Source organism: Megalops cyprinoides, chromosome 18, assembly GCF_013368585.1.
Source record: "Megalops cyprinoides isolate fMegCyp1 chromosome 18, fMegCyp1.pri, whole genome shotgun sequence".
Taxonomy (NCBI): Eukaryota; Metazoa; Chordata; class Actinopteri; order Elopiformes; family Megalopidae; genus Megalops; species Megalops cyprinoides.
Genome location: NC_050600.1, coordinates 27877600 through 27901134, shown reverse-complemented (window position 1 = coordinate 27901134; position 23535 = coordinate 27877600). Strand labels below are relative to the sequence as shown.

General features: G+C 41.5%; 1 protein-coding gene across 1 annotated transcript; it reads right to left on the bottom strand.

Annotated features, from left to right (window-relative positions):
* Positions 1-16466: 16466 nt before the first annotated feature.
* Positions 16467-22395, bottom strand: si:dkey-109l4.3 (uncharacterized protein LOC559137 homolog). The gene is made up of 4 exons (XM_036551623.1): positions 21926-22395; positions 21333-21527; positions 17879-17961; positions 16467-17516 (listed from the first exon to the last, which is right to left on the bottom strand). The coding sequence occupies exons 1-4, from the start codon at positions 22122-22124 to the stop codon at positions 17478-17480; spliced, it is 516 nt and encodes a 171-aa protein (XP_036407516.1). The 5' UTR covers positions 22125-22395; the 3' UTR covers positions 16467-17477.
* Between the last annotated feature and the right edge of the window lie 1140 nt (positions 22396-23535).

The window sequence follows — 23535 nt, the reverse complement described above, 5'->3', positions numbered from 1 at the left end:
GGCTCTTGAGGGCGCATTAATCATGAGGCCTGATGAGGACAAAACTCATCTGAACTCATTAACACGCAAACAAGATGATTTCTGAATGTGTTCACTTTGGGTGGTGCCTTCATTAGTCTGAACTGCTAAAGGGCCAGGAAAAGCTCAGAAATATCTATCTTCAAAGCCACATATTCCCATAGACCTGACTGATTTATCAACAGAGCACAGAGCAATGCCATACCGTCCCCAAAAATGCATTTTTTTTTTAGAAATGTGAGGGTTATGTTTATATTAATCTATCAGAACAAATTTACACCAACATTTTGCTTTTTGGAAATTCAGTGGAAGCTTCTGAAACAATATGCAGGCATCATAAAGGTTCCTTTTTCCCCAGGGTACAAAGGGAGTAGCACACAGAAGTTCACTAGTAGCATTCATCATTATGGTTAAGGTCAGAAAGGTCCCTGAAGGCTGCAGACAAATTGTTGTTGACCCCATCAAGTCAGGAGACAGCAATTAAATGATCCAGAAAAAAATATGAATTTGCTTACTTTCTTTGCCACTGTAGCTTCCAGTAATATGAAGTATTACAGTGCCAACCTCACTAAGAAGGGCACACAAGAGTATCAAAACAAAACATACATTAGCAGGACACAGAGCATCCCAAAGTAGGCCTATTATTTAGCATTGCTTACTAGGGTTGGGAGTCTTACTTTTAATATGTATTCCACTACAGATTACAGAATACTTGCCCTAAAATGTAATTTGTAATGCATTCTGTTCGATTTCTCAAGGTAAGTAACGTAATCTAAATACTTTGGATTACTTTCTGAACACTGTGTTTTTAATTTTTAACGGCTTTTCAAAGAATGTTCATCCGACTTCTGGAAGGTTCTGAAAGGTTATTTTTTAGAATGGTCACTTAGTATTGTTGTGGCTAACATTTTGGCACCCCCCATGTTATTTAATCGCTATTTCTTCAGAAATATAAATGTTGATTCAAAGACTGCACATTACACAGAAACATGAGTTAAAAAAAGGCACAAGCCACCCTAAATACATTGTGAGTGAGAATGGAGTAGCTTAACAATCTTTAATAGCCTACTATACCCACTAGCCTACTAGTTATTTGAATAGCTAATCCAGTTGCAGCCAAACTATGTAAGATAGCTAGCGATCAATATTAGCGTAAATAATGAAAAAGAGAACTTGCTTCAAGATGTTTCTTCGGGATAGAGGTCGACCATTTGAAGTGGATAGCAGTGTGGTTGCTGTACTGTTATGTTGCAACCTTTACCAATCCCGGTATTTCCATGACATAAGCGCGTTGCGCTGGTTGCTTTCTGTCTCACTCTCCATTCTACTGTCTTGTGAGACAGGCAGGCTGCACGCCTTTTCTTCTTCTTTTTTTCGTGAGGGGCATATGTATGAAGTGTGGTGGATATCCCCCTGGTCTGGGCCAAATGGACCAAGGGTCTTCCTCCACATTTTGATGCCTTCCGGAAAATAATAAGTCCTCACAGAGTCTGACGTAATCATGGTTGTTTGGTTTATTGCATATGGTGATCAATCACATACAGTAAACCGGGTTGGTCCGCGGAGCAACAAGTGTATATGCGGTGTGTATACATTCACAAACACTCCCCAATCACTCTGCCCTCCCCTCAGCCTACATCCATCCTTTATGCCTTTTCTCACTCCTCCTATCCCAGACCACAATTTCCAACTCCTCCCAGGCTCCTCCTTCAAGATCATCCCATTTTCCATTTAATACACCATTATTTAATTTTTAAGCTGTTACATTTACCCTGCCTGGAAAGTCCCATAAACTCCATAGTCATTAATTGTATATTATTTTTAAACATAACACTTCTGAAATTTCCCATTATTTCCACTCCACACCTATATGATTTTTAAACATAATTAAATAATACAGAGTTCGTTTTATTTTTAAGCATATATGCCTGGAATATTACCGTTATTTCCAGGCCCACATTTAAATAATAAAAAAGGTTAAGTAACTCAGTTAGCCAGACCACGGTGCTGCAGACTGTAAGAAGGCACACAGATATCTATGTGCCATAAGCTACAAGGTTAGGCCTTAAAGCAAAGGGTTAATGTAAGAACTAGGCCCCGTCTGGACACGGGCCAGGAGATGGGCCGCGAGAGCAAGACAAAGAAGAATTAATCCCCGCAAAGGGGGGCCGTTGGCTCAGCACTACTATGATGGCCAACTATGACAAATTGCAGTAAATCCACATGCAGTTCGCAAGCATTTGCCAATAGATGTCAGCTAGGCCAAAGCAGGCAATCAGCTCTTATTTTCTAGCTGTATGACTCCTAAAAGAAAATATAAAACTAAAATGGGATGCATATGTTAAAAGGAGGCAAAAACATGCTGACATGCTGTAGGGGCATGTCAGGGGGAGAAGATACAATAAGCGAAGGTGGCATGACTATGAGTCAGAGGAAGAAGATACAATAAGCGTGACTGTAAAACAACAGGAGAAAGTGGCATGACTATGAAACCAGAGAAAAAAAGATACAATAAGCGTAGACCATAAACCAATAGGAGAAGTGAAGGGAGAAAAGATACAATAAGCGTAGACTACGAACCAATAGGAGAAGTGAAGGGAGAGAAGATACAATAAGTGTAGACCATGAACCAATAGGAGAAGTTGGCATGACTATTGTTGGCTTTCGGTGAAATTGATGCACTCGCAGGCTAACTAATAAACTGTTACACAAAGAACTTCTGGAGAAGTTCTGGACCGTGGTTGAAGGAGAGGTAGAAACAGGTTTATTGATGGTCTTCAATACAGCAAGGCTTCACACGCGATGGTCGGCTCAGATGTTACACGCACTAAGTCTCACTTAGAGTCTTACGCCTTACACACTCATCCTCCTCTCACGATCCAGTCTGTCTCTGCTGCAGGTGGGTGACTCTCACACTCGCGCGCGACTGGAACTCTGCTGCACAAAGAACATCTTATACCATCCCTAAACTGTCCAGAATATTTAATTATAACTGACCTTGCATCGCCTAGAGTCTGGCGCCTAATTGGAAAAACATTGCTTCAAAAAGTATCCTTGAATTGATAAAGGAGTACACACTGACCCAACTCCTCTTTGTCACAAACATTGACAAGGGAGGCAGAGTAGGAGAAAGTTTAGCCGGGTAGAGAACCCCTATATCAACTAAGAACAAAACCTTTACTATAAGAAGCTTCAAAGAACTGAGGTATTTTGGTTGTGATATATGCGTAGACATATCTGATCATCCCAAATGGTTAAATATGAAGTAACTGACCTAGTACTGAACTACAGCTATATGAGTGCTCGAAATCATAGGCCCTTCCGTTGGGACGGCCTTGTGCCACGTACACACTTTCAGTATGCCTGTGTACATGATTATTTGAACATAGCAGCATCTCTTGAAATGCAGCCCACAGGTCACAACTCTGTGATCAGCCTAAAAACTACACAGACACAGTCACATTATACACTGTGCATACTAATTCTACCAAACTAATCAGTCTATTAATATAATGATCACTAAATAATCACCACTATTCTTAACAGCAACATAGTGCACGAAGGTTCTGGGGTGACTTCCAGGGAGGGCCAATGCTGAAGGCAGTGTTCCTTCTCCAAGGTCACCCACTGTCCAGTAATAGCCCCCAAGATTACCCCCCCAGCCGTGTCTTACAATGGCCTACATGCAATGTTTATGACTTAGGGTAACCCCCAGCATTATTTAGGCATAGAATCACATCATATTACTTTTCCGTAGTAGTGCTTAATGCAAACAATATTTTCCACTATACAAAGTATAATAGAATACATATTTAAGGCTAACATATTAGATTGTCTGGTTTCCTTATACACTTCCAGACCTCCACATGTACAGTAAAGATAAAATAAATAGCTAATGTAATATATCAATAACTTCAGTTAATATGTCAATAACTGTGGTTAAAATCAAAAGTTAACATCTGTTGGCAATGCTTATGATGTTTGCTGGCAATAACTTATTTCCACCATGTAATGGATTTTATAATGGGCAGGATTGCACTGGCCTAAACACACAGGGGGAATTGGCTGATTCCCCAGATAAAGAGAAATAAGAGAATCCGACATAAAGTAGATTTTGCTTTATTGTTTTGGCTGTCCCATTTTTTCCAGGAAAATAACTGATCCAGCTTCAGTGATCTGTATTTCTCATATCTCATTTTGTACATAAACAGTACCTTATATGGCAATTGGGTAGACTTTGTATTCCATACAAACAGCTTTATACTGTAAGCATTAGTTCTGGCTTTCTTTTCACTTCATCATTCATTTTGAACAGCAAGAAGACTCTAAGAAAACTTAAGTGGAAACTCTTTTTGTGAGAATTGAGTAAATAACTTCATGACACCAAGTCCATAAAACTTCCAATAAATGCAGAGGCGTTTATTTGCTTTAATTACTTAACTTTGCCAGCGTTCATTGGAGACTCAGCAATAATAAGAGACCTGCATTTATTTCATCTAAAGCCCTCAGGCTTCTGCAAGTTATTGGTAGCTGAACTGACCAGGAAAATTCACCATGTTTTTTTTCCAAGTAGCCTACTTAACAAACCTTATACAGTGCTCTTTGGTAGCAGCTCAAACAGGAATCACTAATAAAGTAAGTTAAACATTGTCATTGCAACCTCTTCATACATATGGGAGATACACCCTGGAGTTGCCTATTATTGGATAGATTTTCCAACTGAATAAACATTAAATGAAAAAAATAAATGAAATTAAATGAAAAAAAATCCAATGTAATCCCTTCAGTAATCTAAATATTTTTAAAAAGTAACTGTAATTTGATTACCATCAATTTAAATGGTAACTGTAATGGAATACAGTTACTCATATTTTGTATGTTAAACATGTAACGCCGTTACATGTATTCCGTTACTCCCCAACCCTGCTGTAACAGAATACAGTTACTCATATTTTGTATTTTAAATACATAATGCCGTTACATGTATTCCGTTACTCCCCAACACTGTTGCTTACATACATTCATGGCAGGGCTGCATGGAAGAAGGTTATTCCAGAGACAAGCCACAAAAAGAGGTGACTCGAATTTGCCAAACCATATATGAACAATTGAAATGGGAACTGGATGCATTAATTACAGGCAGGTGAATACAAAATGTAGGTTTTTGGACATGCACATTAGCTCTATGTTCGGCACGAAAAGGTGAAGCTTATGTTGAAAACTGACTGTTACTCGTTTTATTGCTGTTCCCCTCTTCAGGCATTTTGTCTCCTTTTCAGTAGTGCATGCAGGCCACGGGTGGCAGCACAGAGGTGTATGATCATCTGGTAGCCTGGTAGCTGAAGTCTTAAAAGGTGGGCCAGGCTGAGGCATTTAGGTGTTTTTTGAATGTTCATATTTCCTCCGCACGTATTCAATCACTGTCACGTTACACATAAACCATGCACAATACCCTTTTCACCCAACATTCTACACCCCTCTCCCAACAATCTTTGCATGGTACATTTTGTTTCCATGTCAAATCTGTGGGCGTTTCCCCTCATGTTGTGACTTCAAAAGTGGTTGTAACACTGACCTATGCCCAACATGATTTTGGGGTCGTTTTGCATCTTCAGGTCCTGGATAGGTTGAATGTTTTTGTTGCTGTCATTATTATTGTTATACTTATGAATGAGTATTACTTCTTGTTCATAAAGACTTCCTGGTTTTTGTCATTTTTATTAATTAGTATTAGAGTTGTTTTTTGATTTTTTTAAAAGTTGTCCACTCTAATGTGATTCCTTCTGATTAGATCTAAGATGTGCCCTATTCCCCTACCCTTATAAATACATGTTGCAGTATCTTTATTCACATCCTGGCAGACATCCCAGCCAAAATGCATTGCTGTTTTGTTTTTAAATTTTCTAAGCTTTTTATTTTGTGTGTTGATAGGAACAACAGTTCTTAGTGTGTGATTGTTCTGTTTGTGTCAGCTTTTGCAACAATAGATTTCTGGTTCAATTCCCTGCTGGGGCACTGCTGTTGTACCCATAGGCAAAGTACTTAGCCCAGAACCGCTGCAGTAAAAATCCAGCTGTATAAATGGATAAAATTGTAACCTATGTAAGTCCCTCTGGATAAGAGTGCCTGCTAAATGTCAGTAGTGTAAAGCAGTGAGATTGATTGGAGGAGAGATTTCAACATGTAAGTAGACAAGGGAAAGTAAGGCAAGGAGTCATTTGTTAGGAAAGTTAAGGGTTTGGGTTTACAGAATAAAAATATTGCACATCCACTTAAAAAGACCTCTACCAGCTTACACGTACCTCTTAGAGGTCACTTACATCTGATACCCAAGTATTAGATCATATTACACTGGAAACAGTAAATTACAGAATTTTTTACAAAAACTAAATACAAATAAGTCAACAGGTCCTGATGTTACATAGTCAAGAGTAGAGGATAACTGAGGCACATTACTTGTAAACAGTCTATAAAATGGAAAGGTTCCTGGTGACTAGAAATAAAGCTTCTGTCAAATGCTGAAATACATCATAAACGATAGGTCAGAATTATTCTTAGACATAATATAGAGAGATAAGAGATAGTCAGCACAGGCTTTTGGGAGGGAGCCCATATCTAATAAAGCTGGAATTTTTTTGAGGAATCTATGATTCAGATCAGATTTGTGATACTATATTTACATTTTCAAAAAGCAGTTGACCAATGTGAGTGAATCATTTTAGTCTGAAATCAATGACAGTTAAAGGAGTAATCCTAATGTTGATTAAAACAACTGGGTCAGCATAGAATAAAAAGATTAATAATAAGTATGATATTGTCTGCATAAGGTGAAGTGGATCTCTTTTTGAGGGCCAGGGATTACTCTGTGAGTGACAGAGATCCCCTCTGTGTAAGGATCAGGAATGTCTGTGTGAGTGATGGAGCTCCCCCTGCTTAAGGGTTAGGAATGATTCTGTGGGAGATTGAGCTCCCCCTCTGTTTAAGGGTAAAGAAAAGAGTCCCTTAATTTAACTTCATCAATTACTACAGGCAGGCCTCCATAACCCTCCAGTCTCTGGCTCCATTCAGACAAGCATTCAGCATTACTTCTGAAAGCTACTTTCCAGGCTCTGAGTTCCTAAGAATCCTGCCATATTTGCCCCGAAGCACTCCCTCAAATTCCTATCCTTTTATATGTGTCATCTGAAAAAAACCCTTCTTGAAAGTCAGTATGTATCTGACACACTGGTGGTTTTTGATGGTTAGACATAATTAATCTGGTTGATACTGCTCTAATAGTTATGATTGGCAAACATGGGGATTTCAGATTAAATTCATGTATGCTTACATCATTGGCTTATTATTATTTTTTTTTTAAATAAAATTCCCTGCATTATTATCATTTCACAACAATAATGCTTCAGGAAACAAGTCCTCAGAGGAGGCAAAGTTGATAAATAAGAAAACAATGTTCAGTTTCCATGGCTTAGGAGCTGTCAATGACAGCACACGTTAGAGGACAGAATTAATCAACTGAACAGAGTTGAGGTTGTTAAACTGACCTCTACACCACCTGTAAACACTATGATGTACCAGTGCAGTAACTGCCATATTAGAAGCTCCAGAGGTAGGATGGCTCTGTTTGCTCTAGTTAAATACAGCCAATTACTCATCAGGGAAAGACAGACAGAAAGAGAAAGACAGAAATGGCTCACTCTATACCTGCCAGAGCAAGGCCCTACATCTCCATCTTCAATTAATCAGGAGCCCATGATTACAGTTTTTTTCAATTGCTTAAGCACAATTTTGAAAACAGGGCCCGGTTTTTCAAAACACTTCACACAACACTTCAAACTGTCCCTTCATGTCTGAAGGTCACCACCATCATCCCCATTCCCAAAAGACCTGCCATAGACAGTCTCAGTGACTACAGACCCATAGCCCTCATGTCTGTAGTCATGAAGTGTTTTGAGCGCCTAGTCTCTCAGCACATCAGAGACTGCCTCCCTCCCTTCTTCGACCCCCACCAGTTCACTTATAGAGCGAACCGATCTACAGAGGACGCCATCGCCATAACACTTCAGAGAGCGCTGAGTCATCTGGAGAACCGGAAGAGCTATGTGAGGATGCTCTTTGTGGATTACAGCTCAGCGTTTAACACAATCATCCCGGACATATTAGTTACAAAACTGTTCAAACTGCGGATCCCCCTCCCCACCTGTACCTGGATCAAACATTTTCTCACAAACCGCCCACAATCTGTCAGATTTGGCCCCCACCTCTCCTCCACGCTCACACTCAGCACTGGTTCTCCTCAGGGCTGCGTGCTGAGCCCCCTGCTGTATGCTCTGTACACTCACGACTGCGCTCCGTCCCACCCAACCAACGCCATCATTAAGTTTGCGGACGACACCACCGTGGTTGGGCTCATCTCCGATGGGGATGAGACGGCATACAGGGCGGAGATAGAGAAACTGTCTGTGTGGTGCTCAGAAAATAACTTGTCACTGAACGTCCTTAAAACAAAAGAACTTATCATGGACTTCAGGAAACACAGACAAGTCCACGCCCCTCTCCTCATAAATGGAGAACGTGTGGAAACTGTCACCACCTTCAGGTTTCTGGGTACCCACATCTCTGCAGATCTCTCCTGGACACCCAACACCAAGGCCTTAGTGAAGAAGGCTCAGCAGCGGCTGCACTTCCTGCGTGTCCTCAGGAAGTACAACATGGACAAGAAGCTGCTGCTGGCCTTCTATCACTCCTCTGTGGAGAGCATATTAACATACTCTCTGGGGGTGTGGTACACAGGCTCCACAGCTGAGGACAGGAAGGCTGTGCGGAGGGTTATTAACACCGCCCAAAAAATTATCGGCTGCCCTCTGCCCACCCTGGACGACATATCCAGATCCCGCTGCCTCAGTAAAATTAAGGCCATCACAGGAGACTCCTCACATCCCGCCTATCACCTGTTTGACCTGTTGCCCTCCAGACGGCGCTTCAGGTCAATCAAGTCCGACACCACCAGACTAACAAATAGCTTCTTCCCCTGGGCCATACGGACTGCAAACAAACACTGACACCCCCCCCCCCCCCCCCCCAACCCTCTACCTCAATACAACTGTGCAATTCCACTGTGCACTTTAAGTAGTTTTTTTAAAAAAGGCCATATTAATGCACAAGTTTTTCTTTATATTTCTTTTCATTTACAATGTGTCTTCTTTTTTTAAATTTGTAAATTTGTACTTTACTGTATTTATTGTATTTTATTGTATATTTTTCTCCTATGTCGCGTGCCTTATTTTTACTGTGTTTACATAAATGTTCCTCTGTGCGCTGCTGTTGCAGACCACCCACAATTTCGTTGCACCCCCACCGTGCAATGACAATAAAGTCTATTCTGAATTCTGAATTAGCACAACACTACACCCAAGTAGCACAACACCTCAGATCATTTGCAAAATGGTACACTTAAGTCAAAACTATATAATTTCTTATAAAAACCCTATTTTCTTGTCATAGCATAAACACATCCATCCGTTCCTGACAACATATGCGACGCAGCTCCTTATCCAGGCCACAGTTCTCCCTTGACTGGACTACTGCAACGCTCTCCTCGCAGGCCTCCCAGCCTGCACCACCCAGCCTCTCCAGCTCATCCAGAATGCAGCCGCCCGACTGATCTTCAACCTCCCCAAATTCTCCCATGTCACTCCCCTGCTGAAATCCCTCCACTGGCTTCCTGTCGCTGCCAGGATCAGATTCAAGACCCTGACCCTCGCCTTCTCTGCAATTAACAGGACAGCCCCTGCCTAACTCCAAGAACTCATCCAGCCCTACACACCAGCCCGACCCCTGCGCTCAGCAGCAACTGGACGCCTCCTTGCATGGTCAAGGCAGGAGGTGCTCGTTCTGCCAGACATCGGCGTTTCACCTACATCGCTCCCCAGTGGTGGAACGAACTCCCTGTCTCGCTACGGACAGCTTCTTCACCCCATTCCTTCAGACGGGGCCTGAAGACGCACCTCTTCAGACTCTACCTGGACTGACCCAGCACACAATTGCTGCCCCCCCCCCCCCCCCCCCAATCAGTGCTGTCGTAAATTGCTGTGCTCTTTAAATTGTGCTTTTTAAATTGTTTCTCGTTGCCGCCTTTACCCTGACGCTCACTGCGCCGTTTGAAGTTGTAGTTTGCCGTTTGAAAGTGTATCATATTAGTTGCCCTATAGGCTGTAATTGTACAAATCTAATAGTACTGTGTCCTCAAACAGACCTCTGCTCTCAGCTGAGAACTGTCTCATTGTGGAACTGTACACATCTTGTCCCCGTACTGTCGCTATACTTGCTGTATGCACTTTTGTAAGTCGCTTTGGATAAAAGCGTCTGCTAAATAAATAAATGTAAATGTAAATCCATCATATGGTCTGATTCTGTTTGAATCAGTTAAAAACTCCTGTGCTCAACCTAAAACACTTTTAGCATTTACACAGAGAAAGTGTAAAAATAAATTCAACACTACATGGCACCAATTGTGCAGACCAATGAAAATATTTATTTCTTTTCATATACTCAGTCAGTCAATACTGAACATTTCAACAAAACATTCATAACAAAACATTTTCCAGTTTTCATACAGTATTACTAAACATACCATTGTACTGTAAGCTTACAGTAGTACTGTAACATAAATTACATATCCAGTTCAGTACTGAAAAAAAAAAAACTGAACATCATCTCTCCGCCTAGTTGAATCTGGCCACAGGGCCTTGTCAACATCACAGGCTATATTTTCATTTGCAAGGCAACGTGGGAAGAATCTTTTAGAGTGACGAATCCACTCGTACTGATGCTGCATCAATTTGATCACATGCTTCCTCCATAGCTTGAATGAGGGGCATCTGGACATAGGGCCGGAGATCATAAACCTTCCACCGCCATGCTGAGAAGAACTCAATGAGGTTTAGGAAAGGGGAGTATGGTGGAAGGTATTGAACTGTAAATTGTGGGTGTTGATGAAACCAGTTTTGGACCAGAGCAGAATGATGGAAAGATACATTGTCCCAGACGACAATGTATTGCATCTGGTCCCTTTGGTTTGCTGCTGTGATAATATTGTGTAATCTCTCTAAAAATGTAAGAATGAGGTCAGTGTTGTAAGGACCCAAGTTGGCATGGCGGTAGAGGACTCCATTCTATGTAATGGCAGCACAAAGGGTAATGTTACCCCCACGTTGCCCTGGTACATTGGCAATAGCCCTGTGGCCAATGATGTTTCTTCCCCTTCTTCTCACTGTTGTCAGGTTAAATCCAGCCGCATCAATGTATATAAACTCATGCGGGACTTCCTCCTCTTCCATTTGCAAAACTCTCTGAAATACAGCAAAAGATCACATTGTGTAGATCAATATACTGCAAGTCTGCTATACAGTAAAATTACATGTACAGTAAAAAGGTTGTGTGCGCAGTACACAATACTACAGTCAGTGAACAAAACTTACCTCCACATATTCACACCGCAGGACTTTCACCCTGTCTGAATTTCTTTCAAATGGCACTCTATACAGTTGTTTCATCAGAACTTGATGTTTTTTAAGGATACGGGCTATTGACAGAAAGACCTGTTGGACATTACTGAAAATTGTGTGATCATTGACAATATGGGTTTGAATTTCTCTAAGTCTGATTGCATTATTGGCCAAAACGAGGTTTATGATCTCTCTCTTTTGCTCCTGTGTGAATATGGGGCCCCTCCCTCCTTGGTGTTCTCGACGTTCAATCCTATGTTGGCCAAGCAAAACGCATGTAGCTTACTGTGAAATGATACAGGATTAGATACCAAAACTGTTGATATAGTACATGCAGTAAGCTATGGATTTTCTGTTGACAGAAGATAAGTTTCTCACCTGTGCTCTTGATGAAATGTCCGAACTATTGATGCCACCGTGTACCTGCTTAGGTTAGGCTGTACTCTCAGTCCAGCCTCCCTCAGTGTTAGTCCGTGGTTTATTACATGGTCCACAAGTGTAGCACGAATTTCATTAGACAGATTTGGTTGTCTTCTTCTTTGTGCATATCCTACCCCTCCTCCAGGTCTTCCTCTCCCTCTACCTCTTCCTCTTCCTCTACCTTGGCCTCTTCCTCCACCTTGTTCTCTCCGGATTCCCCCTCTCATCTGCACTCTCCCTCCTCCTCTGACACCGTCCATTTTTGTTGAAGACAGGTGAACTTACCTGTTGCCTTTTTATAGTGCTTAAACCTGATTGGTGTGTCTACAATTAAGCATCTGTGTGTGTGCACACCTGGTGGCTGTGTTTAACCAATTGGTTCATGGGTGTGTTCATTTGAAAGCCTTTGCTTTGAAATTTCAAGGAAATGGTATCATGATAAATTTCTGTGTCATATGTATACAAGCGTGTTTAGTGTTTTGCAAATCACTGTGTGTAGTATTTTGCAAAAAGTGTGAAGCTGACAATGTGCTTACAGTTGTGCAAATCTGGGCTGGTGTTTTGCTCCTTGAGTGTAAGGTTTTGCTAATTGTGAGAAAGTTTTAATTTTAGTGTGTAAGCAATTGTAAAAAACTGTAAGAAGGGGTATTTTGGCCTGGTACCCACCAACCACTGTATTCACTGGAGACCAAAGTGGGTGGCATCCAGTGTGTTTTCTGGGGGAGCAAAGCTTAATGTGGGCTCCAGGAGTGGGCTGCCTTCGGGCGTGATTAACATTGACTCTGCCTCCCTGCATCCTGCAGCATTGAGGTAGCACAGTATGCCGTCATTACAAGTCAATAGAAACTGTATGCAGATCCCATGCGGTAGCAGAGCGAGCGGGGGGGCAGAGGGTGCGGCTGCCCGGGGCCCACGGTTCTGCCCAGTAACAAAGGGGCCAACCTTGGGCCCAATTTGCCTGACTGAACATGCATTTTTGTTGTTTAGTTTAATATTTTTAATAAAGTTTGTCTGTGTGTCTTGACTGCCACAAAAAATAAAAAATCAGACTGAGGGCGTAATGGTTTCCAAAATGGTCACCAAATTTCTCTCGGACATCTCTTGTCATAAACACTTCCACCTGTCAAAAAATCAAAGCCGAAATCCTAGGAGTAGCATACGGTCGTTATCTCACGTTAAGCACTTTCCTCTGATGTCCGAGAGAAATTTGGTGAGGCGTGCTGTTTCGCGTGGACTATTTTTAAATACCGCAGCCAGCGATCGCCGAGGCCCAGCTGTTCAAAAAGTTTAATCTCAATCAGAATGATCCGGATTTGGAAATCCCATGTTTTGCTATCCAGGATCAGGTAATCCATTTTACTCTTGTGCTGGTTTTTCAAAGCAACATTGGATTGGATCACCCTGATCCAGATACAAATTTTTCAAGATTACCAAATCCGGATTACCAGTGCTCAGAATGGAACTACATATCACAATGTAGGCTACTAGCTATGTGAAGAATAACCAGCGTGGGGCCACTAAAAGTGTTTTTATTTGAAGAGACATAAAACAGCACAGGGAGCGTGCAGCATAATACTTGCCTGTATTGTCCTGCACAGCATCGCTACCAGGCGCAATGTCCCTCTCTGTGATTATGTTTATGATGCACCTGAGCCTGTTGAAGACCCAGACCAACCTCCAGTGTTCTCTCTGAATGAGGGATTGACTGGAAGTGCAATAAGGGATGCAATTGTGGAACTGTACACATCCTGTCCCCGTACTGTTACTATACTTACTGTATGCACTTTTGTAAGTCGCTTTGGATAAAAGCGTCTGCTAAATAAATAAATGTAAATGTAATGTCCCCCTTTTGCAGCTATAACAGCTTCCACTCTTCTTGGAAGGCTTTCCACAAGATTTTGGAGTGTTTCTGTGGCAATTTGTACCCATTCATTCTGTAGAGCATTTATGAGGTCAGGCACTGATGTTGGACGACAAGGCCTGGCTCGCAATCTCCGTTCCAGTTCATTCCAAAGGTGCTCGATGGGGTTGAGGTCAGGGCTCTGTGTGGGCCAGTCAAGTTCTTCCACACCGAACTCATCAAACCATGTCTTTATAGTCCTTGCTTTGTGCACTTGGGCACACTCATGTTGGAATAGAAAAGGGCCTTCCCCAACCTGTTGCCACAAAGTTGGAAGCATAGCATTGTCCAAAATGTCTTGGTATGCTGAGGCATTAAGATTGCCCTTCACTGGAGATAAGGTGCCTAGCCCAAACCCTGAAAAACAGCCCCATACCATTATCCCTCCTCCACCAAACTTCACATTTGGCACAGTGCAGTCAGGCAGGTAATGTTCTCCTGGCATCCACCAAACCCAGACTCACCCATCTGACTGCCAAACAGAGAAGCGTGATTTGTCACTCCACAGAACATGTTTCCACTGCTCCACAGTCCAGTGTCGGTGTGCTTTACACCACTCCATCCGACACTTGGCATTGGACTTGGTGATGTGAGGCTTGCATGCAGCTGCTCGGCCATGGAGACCCATTCCATGAGGCTCCTGCCGCACAGTTTTTGTGCTTACATTAATGCCAGTGGAAGTTTGGAACTCTTCAGCTATGGAATCAGCAGAGCGTTGGCGACTTTTACACACCATGCACCTTAGCAGTCGTTGACCCCGCTCTGTGATATTACGTGGTCTTCCGCTTTGTGGCTGAGTTGCTGTTGTTCCTAAACGCTTCCACTTTCTAATAATATCACTTACAGTTGACCATGGAATATCCAGCAGGGATGAAATTCCATGAACCGTCTTATTGCAAAGGTGGCATCCTATCACAGTACCACACTTGAAGTCACTAAGCTCTTCAGAACGACCCATTTTGTATCACAAATGTTTGCAAATGGAGACTGCATGGCTAGGTGCTTGATTTTATACACCTGTGGCAACGGGTCTGACTGAAACACCTAAATTCAATAATTAACAGGTGTGGCCAAATACTTTTGTCCATAGAGTGTATATCCTATCTATATGCCCATGGTTGTTTACAAGAAAGCAATGAACTTGAAACACAAAGTAGAATAACTACGTGCAGGGTTCATACACATTTTTACCAATAAATTTCCATGACTTGTCCATGCCTTTGAGGAAAATTTTCATGATCATACATTCTCTGAAACGTCTGTGTATACATGAAAAATAAGAATAAAAATCCATGACAAAAATTTACCACAACATATTTTAACTAAAAGTAATGACAAGCTATGTGGTTTGATACAAAATAAACATTTATTTAAGTAACGCTGACACACCAGTAAGATGTTTACAGAATAAAATGTGTCAAACCCTGAGAACTCCATTATGTAGCCCTATTTAACATAAATGACTGGGAGGCAACGATGTCTGAAAAATAAATAAGTAAATAAAAGTGTCCGGTAACAGTGACATTAACTTCACAAGGCAGCAGTGTCAGAGAGAAACTCTTTTGGAATACAAGATTTTGTAACTAAGAAGATTTTAAACCAGCAATGCCACCATTAACCTAATTGAGCATTAACAAAAGATAACCTTCCCTGTTTGAATTCCCCAAAAACAATCCACACACTCAGGTCTGAGTCTGAAGTTACCCCACACCACGCAGAGAACAACATAACGTCAAGTGACATGACTGATCTGCCCGAACATTAAAGTACTGTTTAACCCTTTCGCGCGTACAGTCACACCGGTGTGATCCATGATTTTCCCAGGTTTTTCATGACCGTACAAACCCTGTATGAGATTGTCATAGCAACCAAACCATTTACAATGTGGATCTAAACATGTAATCATTATTTTGCATTGTGCATTTTTTGTCAAATAAAGAGTACTTTATTGCAGTGCAATAATGAAGTTATGAGGTGAATGCTTTTAACATCATTTGGCAGACTACCATGTCACTCCCATTTAAGTATCTCAATTTAAGAGCTTACACAGATGACTAGATTTAACAGGTATGAAATTTAAATACATACTTCAAATTAGATCTTTAGCAAGAGCAATTCAATCTTTTGTTAGACCTGCCAAACAAAGGTCTAGAAAAACAACTTGCTCTTGTAGACATGTTAAATTCTGGTGTGTAATTATACTGTTCTCGAACACCTATTGCTTCATTGGTTGTATAGCGTAGCTTAGCAGATCAGCTAAGGATATCAGATCATCTATGTATGTTGTGTGTCTGCACACCTCTTTGGTAAGGATATTTAGTAATTATTATTCTACTTTTCAGAATTCCTTCGAACATTTCATTTGTCATCTTTTTCACTAATGACATATTTTATGAAAAGGTTGTGGAAAAAATCTGAGCAAAGTAAGCATCTCTTCTAATAACCAGTACCATCACCATGACCTGAGGATGAGCCAATGCAATAATCCAATCCAATGCTGAAGTTCACAAAGGGTTTATTGTTCAAAAACTACAATACAAAAGTTACAAAACCTTATCAAAACAAGCACAAACCTGCAACACAACATAAAACATACAGCAAGTGGTGCTTGAAAGGGCCATTTTCAATGTTGAGACCATCTTCTAGAACACCACCAGTGATACAAGGTGCACTTTTTTAGTAGGACTGGAATGTTTTTCTGACCGTTGCCATCTGCCCCGTGCACTTTGTGACTCTCTGACCCTCTTTCTGTCACATGGCAGACAGCATGTTACATGCCAGTAGTGGGGGGACGACAGCTTAAGTTGCCTTACCACCTTAAAAAAAATCCACTTTCCTGTCTCCACCATTCCAAAGGACCCTTCAGTTTTCCTGAGGCACAATGGTGTCCTTTGCATTGTAACCACTTTCAACACCAACACTCATCAGTGACTACTTCGTAGGCACATAGTACTGTATGCAACCCTATGCTGTTGACGGGAAGTGTCTGAGAGGAGAATGCTGAAGTCTACACCACCCCCCAGAGGTGACTGGGAATGTTTGCTCACAAGCCAGACGGCCACAGCAAACCCATAACAATGGTTAGCCATTGTAGAGGAAGACCGAGTACATTTAAGCTCAGTGACCTTTTTCCTTTTGTAGAATTACTACTAAAATCTTAAACCACAAGAAGTCCTAATGCACACTTAAGAGACCGTCAAGATAATACTGGTGATTAAGTAAGACCACAGGTTGTGTGGGATGTGAGAGGCAGGCTAATGGTTCCTGTTCATTGTCAGAGCTGACTGGGAAGAATACTATGCACATAATCAGTAACACAGCCTCACAATAACAGGACTTCATAAATACAGTCGGTTGGTCCTGTCCCCTTCCAATCCTTCACAAAGCCTGACAAGGGAAAAAAAAAATCTGGAAACAGTTAACGATACATGTAAGCTATTTTGCCTTAATGTGATAGTTCAGACATTAGGAAATGTAGATTATTGGCTTTGCTGTATACGAACCCAGACTTATCCTACAGAAGGTACATTCCAAAGGGATTTGAGATGCCCCTTGTTGGGAGGAGGAGGTGAGGCTACACAACTTTGGTGATACAGGAGAGACCGTTTCAGGGTTGGACTGCTTTGCTGCGTACCCTACAGCCCTCCAAGAGAACTGACAACATCCTGGAACACCTAGAGCAGGAGAGGGAAAAAAACTGAACACCTAAAAGAAAGCCACAGCTGAGGGCCAATCATTCCCACAGTCTTCTGGCCTGCCCTTACGTTTTTGGAGCAGCAGGCCTTGCCAAACTGTCACCCCTGGTTGATTAATAAACATCTGACATACAACTGTGTGATGCATATCTACATACTTTCAGATCTCAGAGGCGACTGCTTCATCAGGCTCAACACTCAATAGCAAACCATACACTCACAAAAAGGATTAAAGCCACGCAACCTGCACAACCAGCCTTACACAGAACTATCAAACCAGAACTAGAGTGGTAGGCAGTATGGGAAAGCCCTTCCTGAAATGCTGGTTCCCCCATACTCACATGGAAACTGGTGAAGAAGTAGGAAAGCGCGATGAACAGCTTCTTCTCCTGTTCACTATATCGCCAACAGTGTATTGCTTGGCCTAGACAGAGGAACAAACAGCTGCTAATTTGCTGTATCATCTAATCTATTCCTATATTGACTTATCTGGTAAGCGGTAGGGTTTAGTGGTTAGTACATTGGAGTGGTACCCAGACACTTGCAGGTTTAAATCACACAAAAGGCAACACAGTTGTCACCAGCATTGTTAACACCTACAGTGACCTACAGCATAGCAGTAAAATGAGCAACAATTTTGTAAATTGCCCTGGATTCAGACATCTGCCAAGCAAAGTAGTGAAAAAACATTAAGAAAGACTGTTTGAGGGCAGAATGTTGCCACTGGCATAAATATCGACAGTGCAACCGGTGCAACACACCAGGACCCAGAAGCTGTCAGGGGCCCATGAAGGAAGGTGATTTTTTGCTGCTTTACTATTGTAGGTGGGCCCTCTTGTGCATCGACCGTTTCACGCAGGCTTCAAAGTAACCACTCACCGATATCACTAAAATTACTTGTAATTGTGATAGCTATATATTAGGGATGTGCATCTCCATCATTGAGGCCGATGCGATACACATCTCAATGCACTGCCAACAATCCAATACATTAAAGACACATATGAAGAAACTGCTAATGCGATACAATATGATTCAGCTCTATAGAGAATGTGAAGATGACATCACACCGTGTTGAATTTTGTTTACGCTCCATGATCCCGCTCCCTTTCTGTTCATGAATTGGAGGCGGTGTTTTGATTTTCTGTCGCGATTCTGAAAAACGTCGCCATGGTAGGCTGCATCAAGAACTGCCATAGTAGGTCACACCATCATCCAGGGAGAAAACTGGACAATGGAATACGTTTTTTCGCCTACATGGGAAAAACACGAAGGGAAGGAGGTTGAGGTGATAAGACGCCGGATGGCGTGGGTAGCTGCAGTAAGAAGGTCAAGATTATAGCAAATCTTTTTATTAATAATGCGACTGATCAAATCCACTGCTTATGACTCAAAATAATCACATTGTTGAATGTTTTTGAAAGTTTTGTATTTTGTTTGGTTTAATAATTGGGCCAAAAAGAGGAGTGCCACCTTACCTTTGCAAGTATGACTGTGCTCTCACAGTTGGCCGGCTTGTGAATTATAAGATCTTGGACCCAGCCACTGCAAAACTATTCATGATCTTCCGGGGATTTATAAATTTTAAACTCATGCAAAGTGTATGCACTCAGTCCAAAAACAAGATAATTTACAATGTCCAGGTATGTAAGTGGAGGTAGTACATCAGGGTCTGTAATCCAGTCTTGGACTGTCAAGTCATATGGATCTATGTTATTTACCGTTGCTTGGCATTGCGATTTAATTTCTCCCGGTAGTTTCCCTTTTCTTCCTCTTTCCCTTTCTCCATCAGATCTGAACGATTTAAACAACTTTTTAGCCAAACAAAAGGTATGCACGTAACCACCATAGCAGGCACAGATAAACAGAGCGCGTTCCTCACAACATGGCGCCCCCGACCCAACATGCAACACGGCGTGACGTATCTTCACGTTCTCTATTGCGATGCAGTGCGGTTCAACACGATTTGATTCAACGCGATACGATGCAAAAGAATATGACACTATACGATTCAATATGGTACAGATAATTTGATTTTATTTCATTGGTTGTTCTTAAGCAGACAGCAAATCATAAATTATTTTTTTAAAAGTGCCATTAGAGCTGAATCCGAGGGGGAGGGGTCAGCAGACGTCTCCGGCTCTCCGCATTCACAGTATGTTAGTCGTGTACTTTATAGCGGCACGTCATATTTTGAGCGTCTTGTCAAAATGTCCGTCTCTCTTGAAAAATCCGAAGTGTCGCCAAACATTTGATTTGTAGCAATTCGGTGGAACGTGTAACTCTTCCTCCTCCATGTAACTCGCCCGAACACTCCTCCAACTCACGAGACTTGGCCGAGACTCTTGACGAGAATTGGCCAAGCACTGACAGCAATGGAGATGAGAGCGAGCGCCTGAGAAACAGTTTAGAGAGGAGGAATCAATCTAAATATAAAATTATTCGTCACATTTCTAAATAATAAAGGCATAGGGCCTCTACTAATTATTATTATATATAAATAAATCGGATTTTACCGATGCAAAGATGTTAGAAACGATGCATCCCGAGCTCATCCCAAATTGTATCCGGTGCACACTTTTAATCGAGGTAATCGCACTGCGAACTTTTATGCCGATGCACCGATGCAAATCGATTAATCCTACCATCCCTACTATATATATACCACCTTCCCACCTTGTACACTTATGGTTTTGAGTCATAGCCTATTTTCTGGGGCTATGTATTTTTATTTGTCCATACTGAAATGTTCCAAAACTGCACGTTTTGTTAACCCTTTCGCTCGTAACTTATTTTTTTATGCTATGTAGCGCGCATGTTAGCATAAGTTACATGGTTCGTTATGTTTTCATTAGCGTTATTAAGCTTCTCAGTTTTCATTTAGCATTTGCTATATTTTTAACGTTAAATCGCTGTTTCCTCAAAACTAAAATTAGCTAGAATTTTTCCAATCTAGTGTTCTAATCACGCAGGTTTTAGCATAGGCGCTAAACAGCTAATCACACCGGTGTGACCCTACCCGCGAAAGGGTTAAAATAGATATTATTTCTATCTACCACTTATTTAATTTAGTTGTGTGGAGTGGTTGTGTGTGTGCAGGAGCGTGCGCTTGTGTTTCGGGGGCTGGCAAGAAAAAAATATTGCCACTGGGGCCAATCACAATTATGTTATGCAGAGAGTTTGCCAATGATACTGTAACCAGTGGCGGCTGGTGAGCTGGAAACAGGGGAAGCTGAAACATTACCTTTAAATCTATAATTACTTTCAACCAGTTCCCCTTTATCTTCCTTGATAAAATAATAAAACAAATAACAGAAAAACGACACCAACTGCTTAAACGGAGTAAATGAGTATGTTCGCGAAACAGCGCAGATTCTGTAGTTTGTGTGCTTGCGAAAGCTACAATATGAGATTGTTTAATTAACAAGGATGGCATTTATCGATTTAAATTACGTTAAATGCTCATGACACATCACAGCTTTTGTGAGGTCTGTGTTCTAAACGTTATTGTTCATTGCACTCAACCTAACCTAAAAGTTTATTCTCAGTAATTTAAATCGACCTAACAATTTATCTCCGTTTCGTAATTTGAATTTTGTAACAAGAAAACTATAATGTGAAACATTTGAGAAAGCTTTGAGATTACTTGCCACTTAATCGTTCAAATTGCCATCCATGTTAATTAAACAAATGCTGTAGCTTTCGCAATAGCGAACAAACTAGACAATCTGCGCTGTTTCGCGAGCACAATCATTTACTCTATTTACGCATTGGTGTCAATTATTGTGTGTCTACCTTGAGCTTTTTGCTGGAAGCCCCCAGATTCCTCTCCAATGCAGAAGAACCCTTGCTCAAAGCTGATCTGGTCGTATTTGTCCATGTTGGCAAGGAGGCTGCCATTGACCGGCAGGTAAAGTGTGCTTCCGTTGGGCTCCCAGCATTCCGAGTAATAGACCCCTCTGTTTCCATCGATGGGCACAAAACAACTCCCTGACAAAAGCAAAGATGAAGACGAGCAGATCATCAATGACAGAAAAACTCGCACATACTCTACACGTGAGGTGGTAGTTTTCAGGAGAATAACACCAAGCCAGCTGCACGCCTGGTAATCGCACTGTATTCCCCAGGCTGGTCGTTCACTAGCGTCTCGAACACTGCTAATCAGCTGCATTGGCGTCAGTCATAGGTCAGCAAGTTAACTTGGCTTCATCTGACTAGCTAGGCTGCTGGCTTATCAGGCCGATTTTTCTACATTCGGTGGAGAGGGGCCAAGTACGAAAAGTGGTTATTGAAACACTTTGAACGTAGTGATTGTAGGTAGTTAGCCCTGGTTAATAAGGTACTTGAGGCAGTATTAGTAAATCTGCTGCCGATTACTTGCTACTTACTCTGTTTTCTAATGGTTCCCTGCACCTGAAAGTTCTTTTGGCCTTCATTTTCTTCACACATACAGCCATTTCCATTCGCACCGTCGTTTCCTGCGTAGCTCCGCTTCCGTTTATTAGGTAAGGCATCGGTGAATCCAGTGTTGTCCCAGCTCAGATGAGAGCCGTTCACGTCCGTTAAAAACCCGTTTGCAAGATCCATGTCAAAGGCGATGTGGCGAGCGAGCAGTCGGCAACACGGCACTACCCACAGCTACTATGACAGCAGCTAGATCCAATTATACAACCGACTATTATCAGATTGAGGTAAGCGGCTGCTTCGCTTACGATAGCTACATTAATGTCACTATATATAGATAGCTTGGCAGTTGATGCTATAACTAGTTAAAACAGCAAATCGTCTATATTAAACCACATCAACTATCCAGACTAATTGACTTCTAACACGACTACATCAGACACTTTACCACCACTTTGTGTTGCCAAACGAAAAGAGCTATGTCGATTCAGTGCCGCCCAATCATTTGCCGGATTACAACAAACAAAAATCTACAAAAGAACGAAAACATGGCAGCACCCTCGTATACGAACACCTCCTTTATTATTAACTGCGTAAATATTTAATCGAAATAAATGACTGGCATTTGATAAGAAGTCTATTAATGTGTTTCATTGAGCAGGCTATTAATAGATGGCCATACGGAAACTGGCAGAGGTCTTAAAAGACCATGTGGAGCTCTTCAAAAATTGGCGCGTAAAATAAAAAATTCTTCATCCCAAACCCGCCCCTCTCATGTGTCCGTCTTGCCGCAGTACTGCTCCCTCCCGGGGGGGGTCAAATCGTGAACATTTGCTGGCATCACCAGAAGTAGGGAGGAAGATAAATGGAGTGTTCACATTGAGACACCTTCAGTACTTTCTCGGCATCCAATAACATTGACATTCTATAAAAATTGTTCGCGAAAAAAAAACTGCTGAAATGGTTTTACGTGTTTGCTTTTTGTCCCTGTAACCTAAGTATTTTATGAGAACATTTTAAGTACCATTCACCATTAGCTTGCCGTCCAACACCTTTTTCCGTCCCTTATTGATTCACTACCTGTAAATCTATCATTACTTTCAACCTGTTCCCGTTTATCTGCCTTGATTAACAATAAAAAATAATTCACAGAAAAAATCGACACCAATCGCGTATGTGATTATGATGGCGAAACACCGCAGATTATCTGTGTGCTTGCGAAAGTTACAACGTGAGATTGTTTAACAAGGATGGCATTTATTGATTTAAATTACGTTAAATGCTCATGACACATCACAGCTTTGTGAGGTCTGTGTTCTTGCAGTGTTCTTGTTCTTGCAATGAACGTTTTTGTTCATTGCATTCAACCTAAATGTTTATTCTCAGTAATTTAAATTGATGTAACTAAATTTAGCTCCGTTTTGTAAATTGAATTTTGTAACACAAGAAAGCTATAATGTGAAACATTTAAGAGAAAGATCGGGATTACTTGCCACTTAATTATTCAAATGTCCATCCTTGTTAATTAACTGCTTTCGCAATAGCACACAAACTACAGACAATCTGCGGTGTTTCGCGAGCATAGTCATACGCG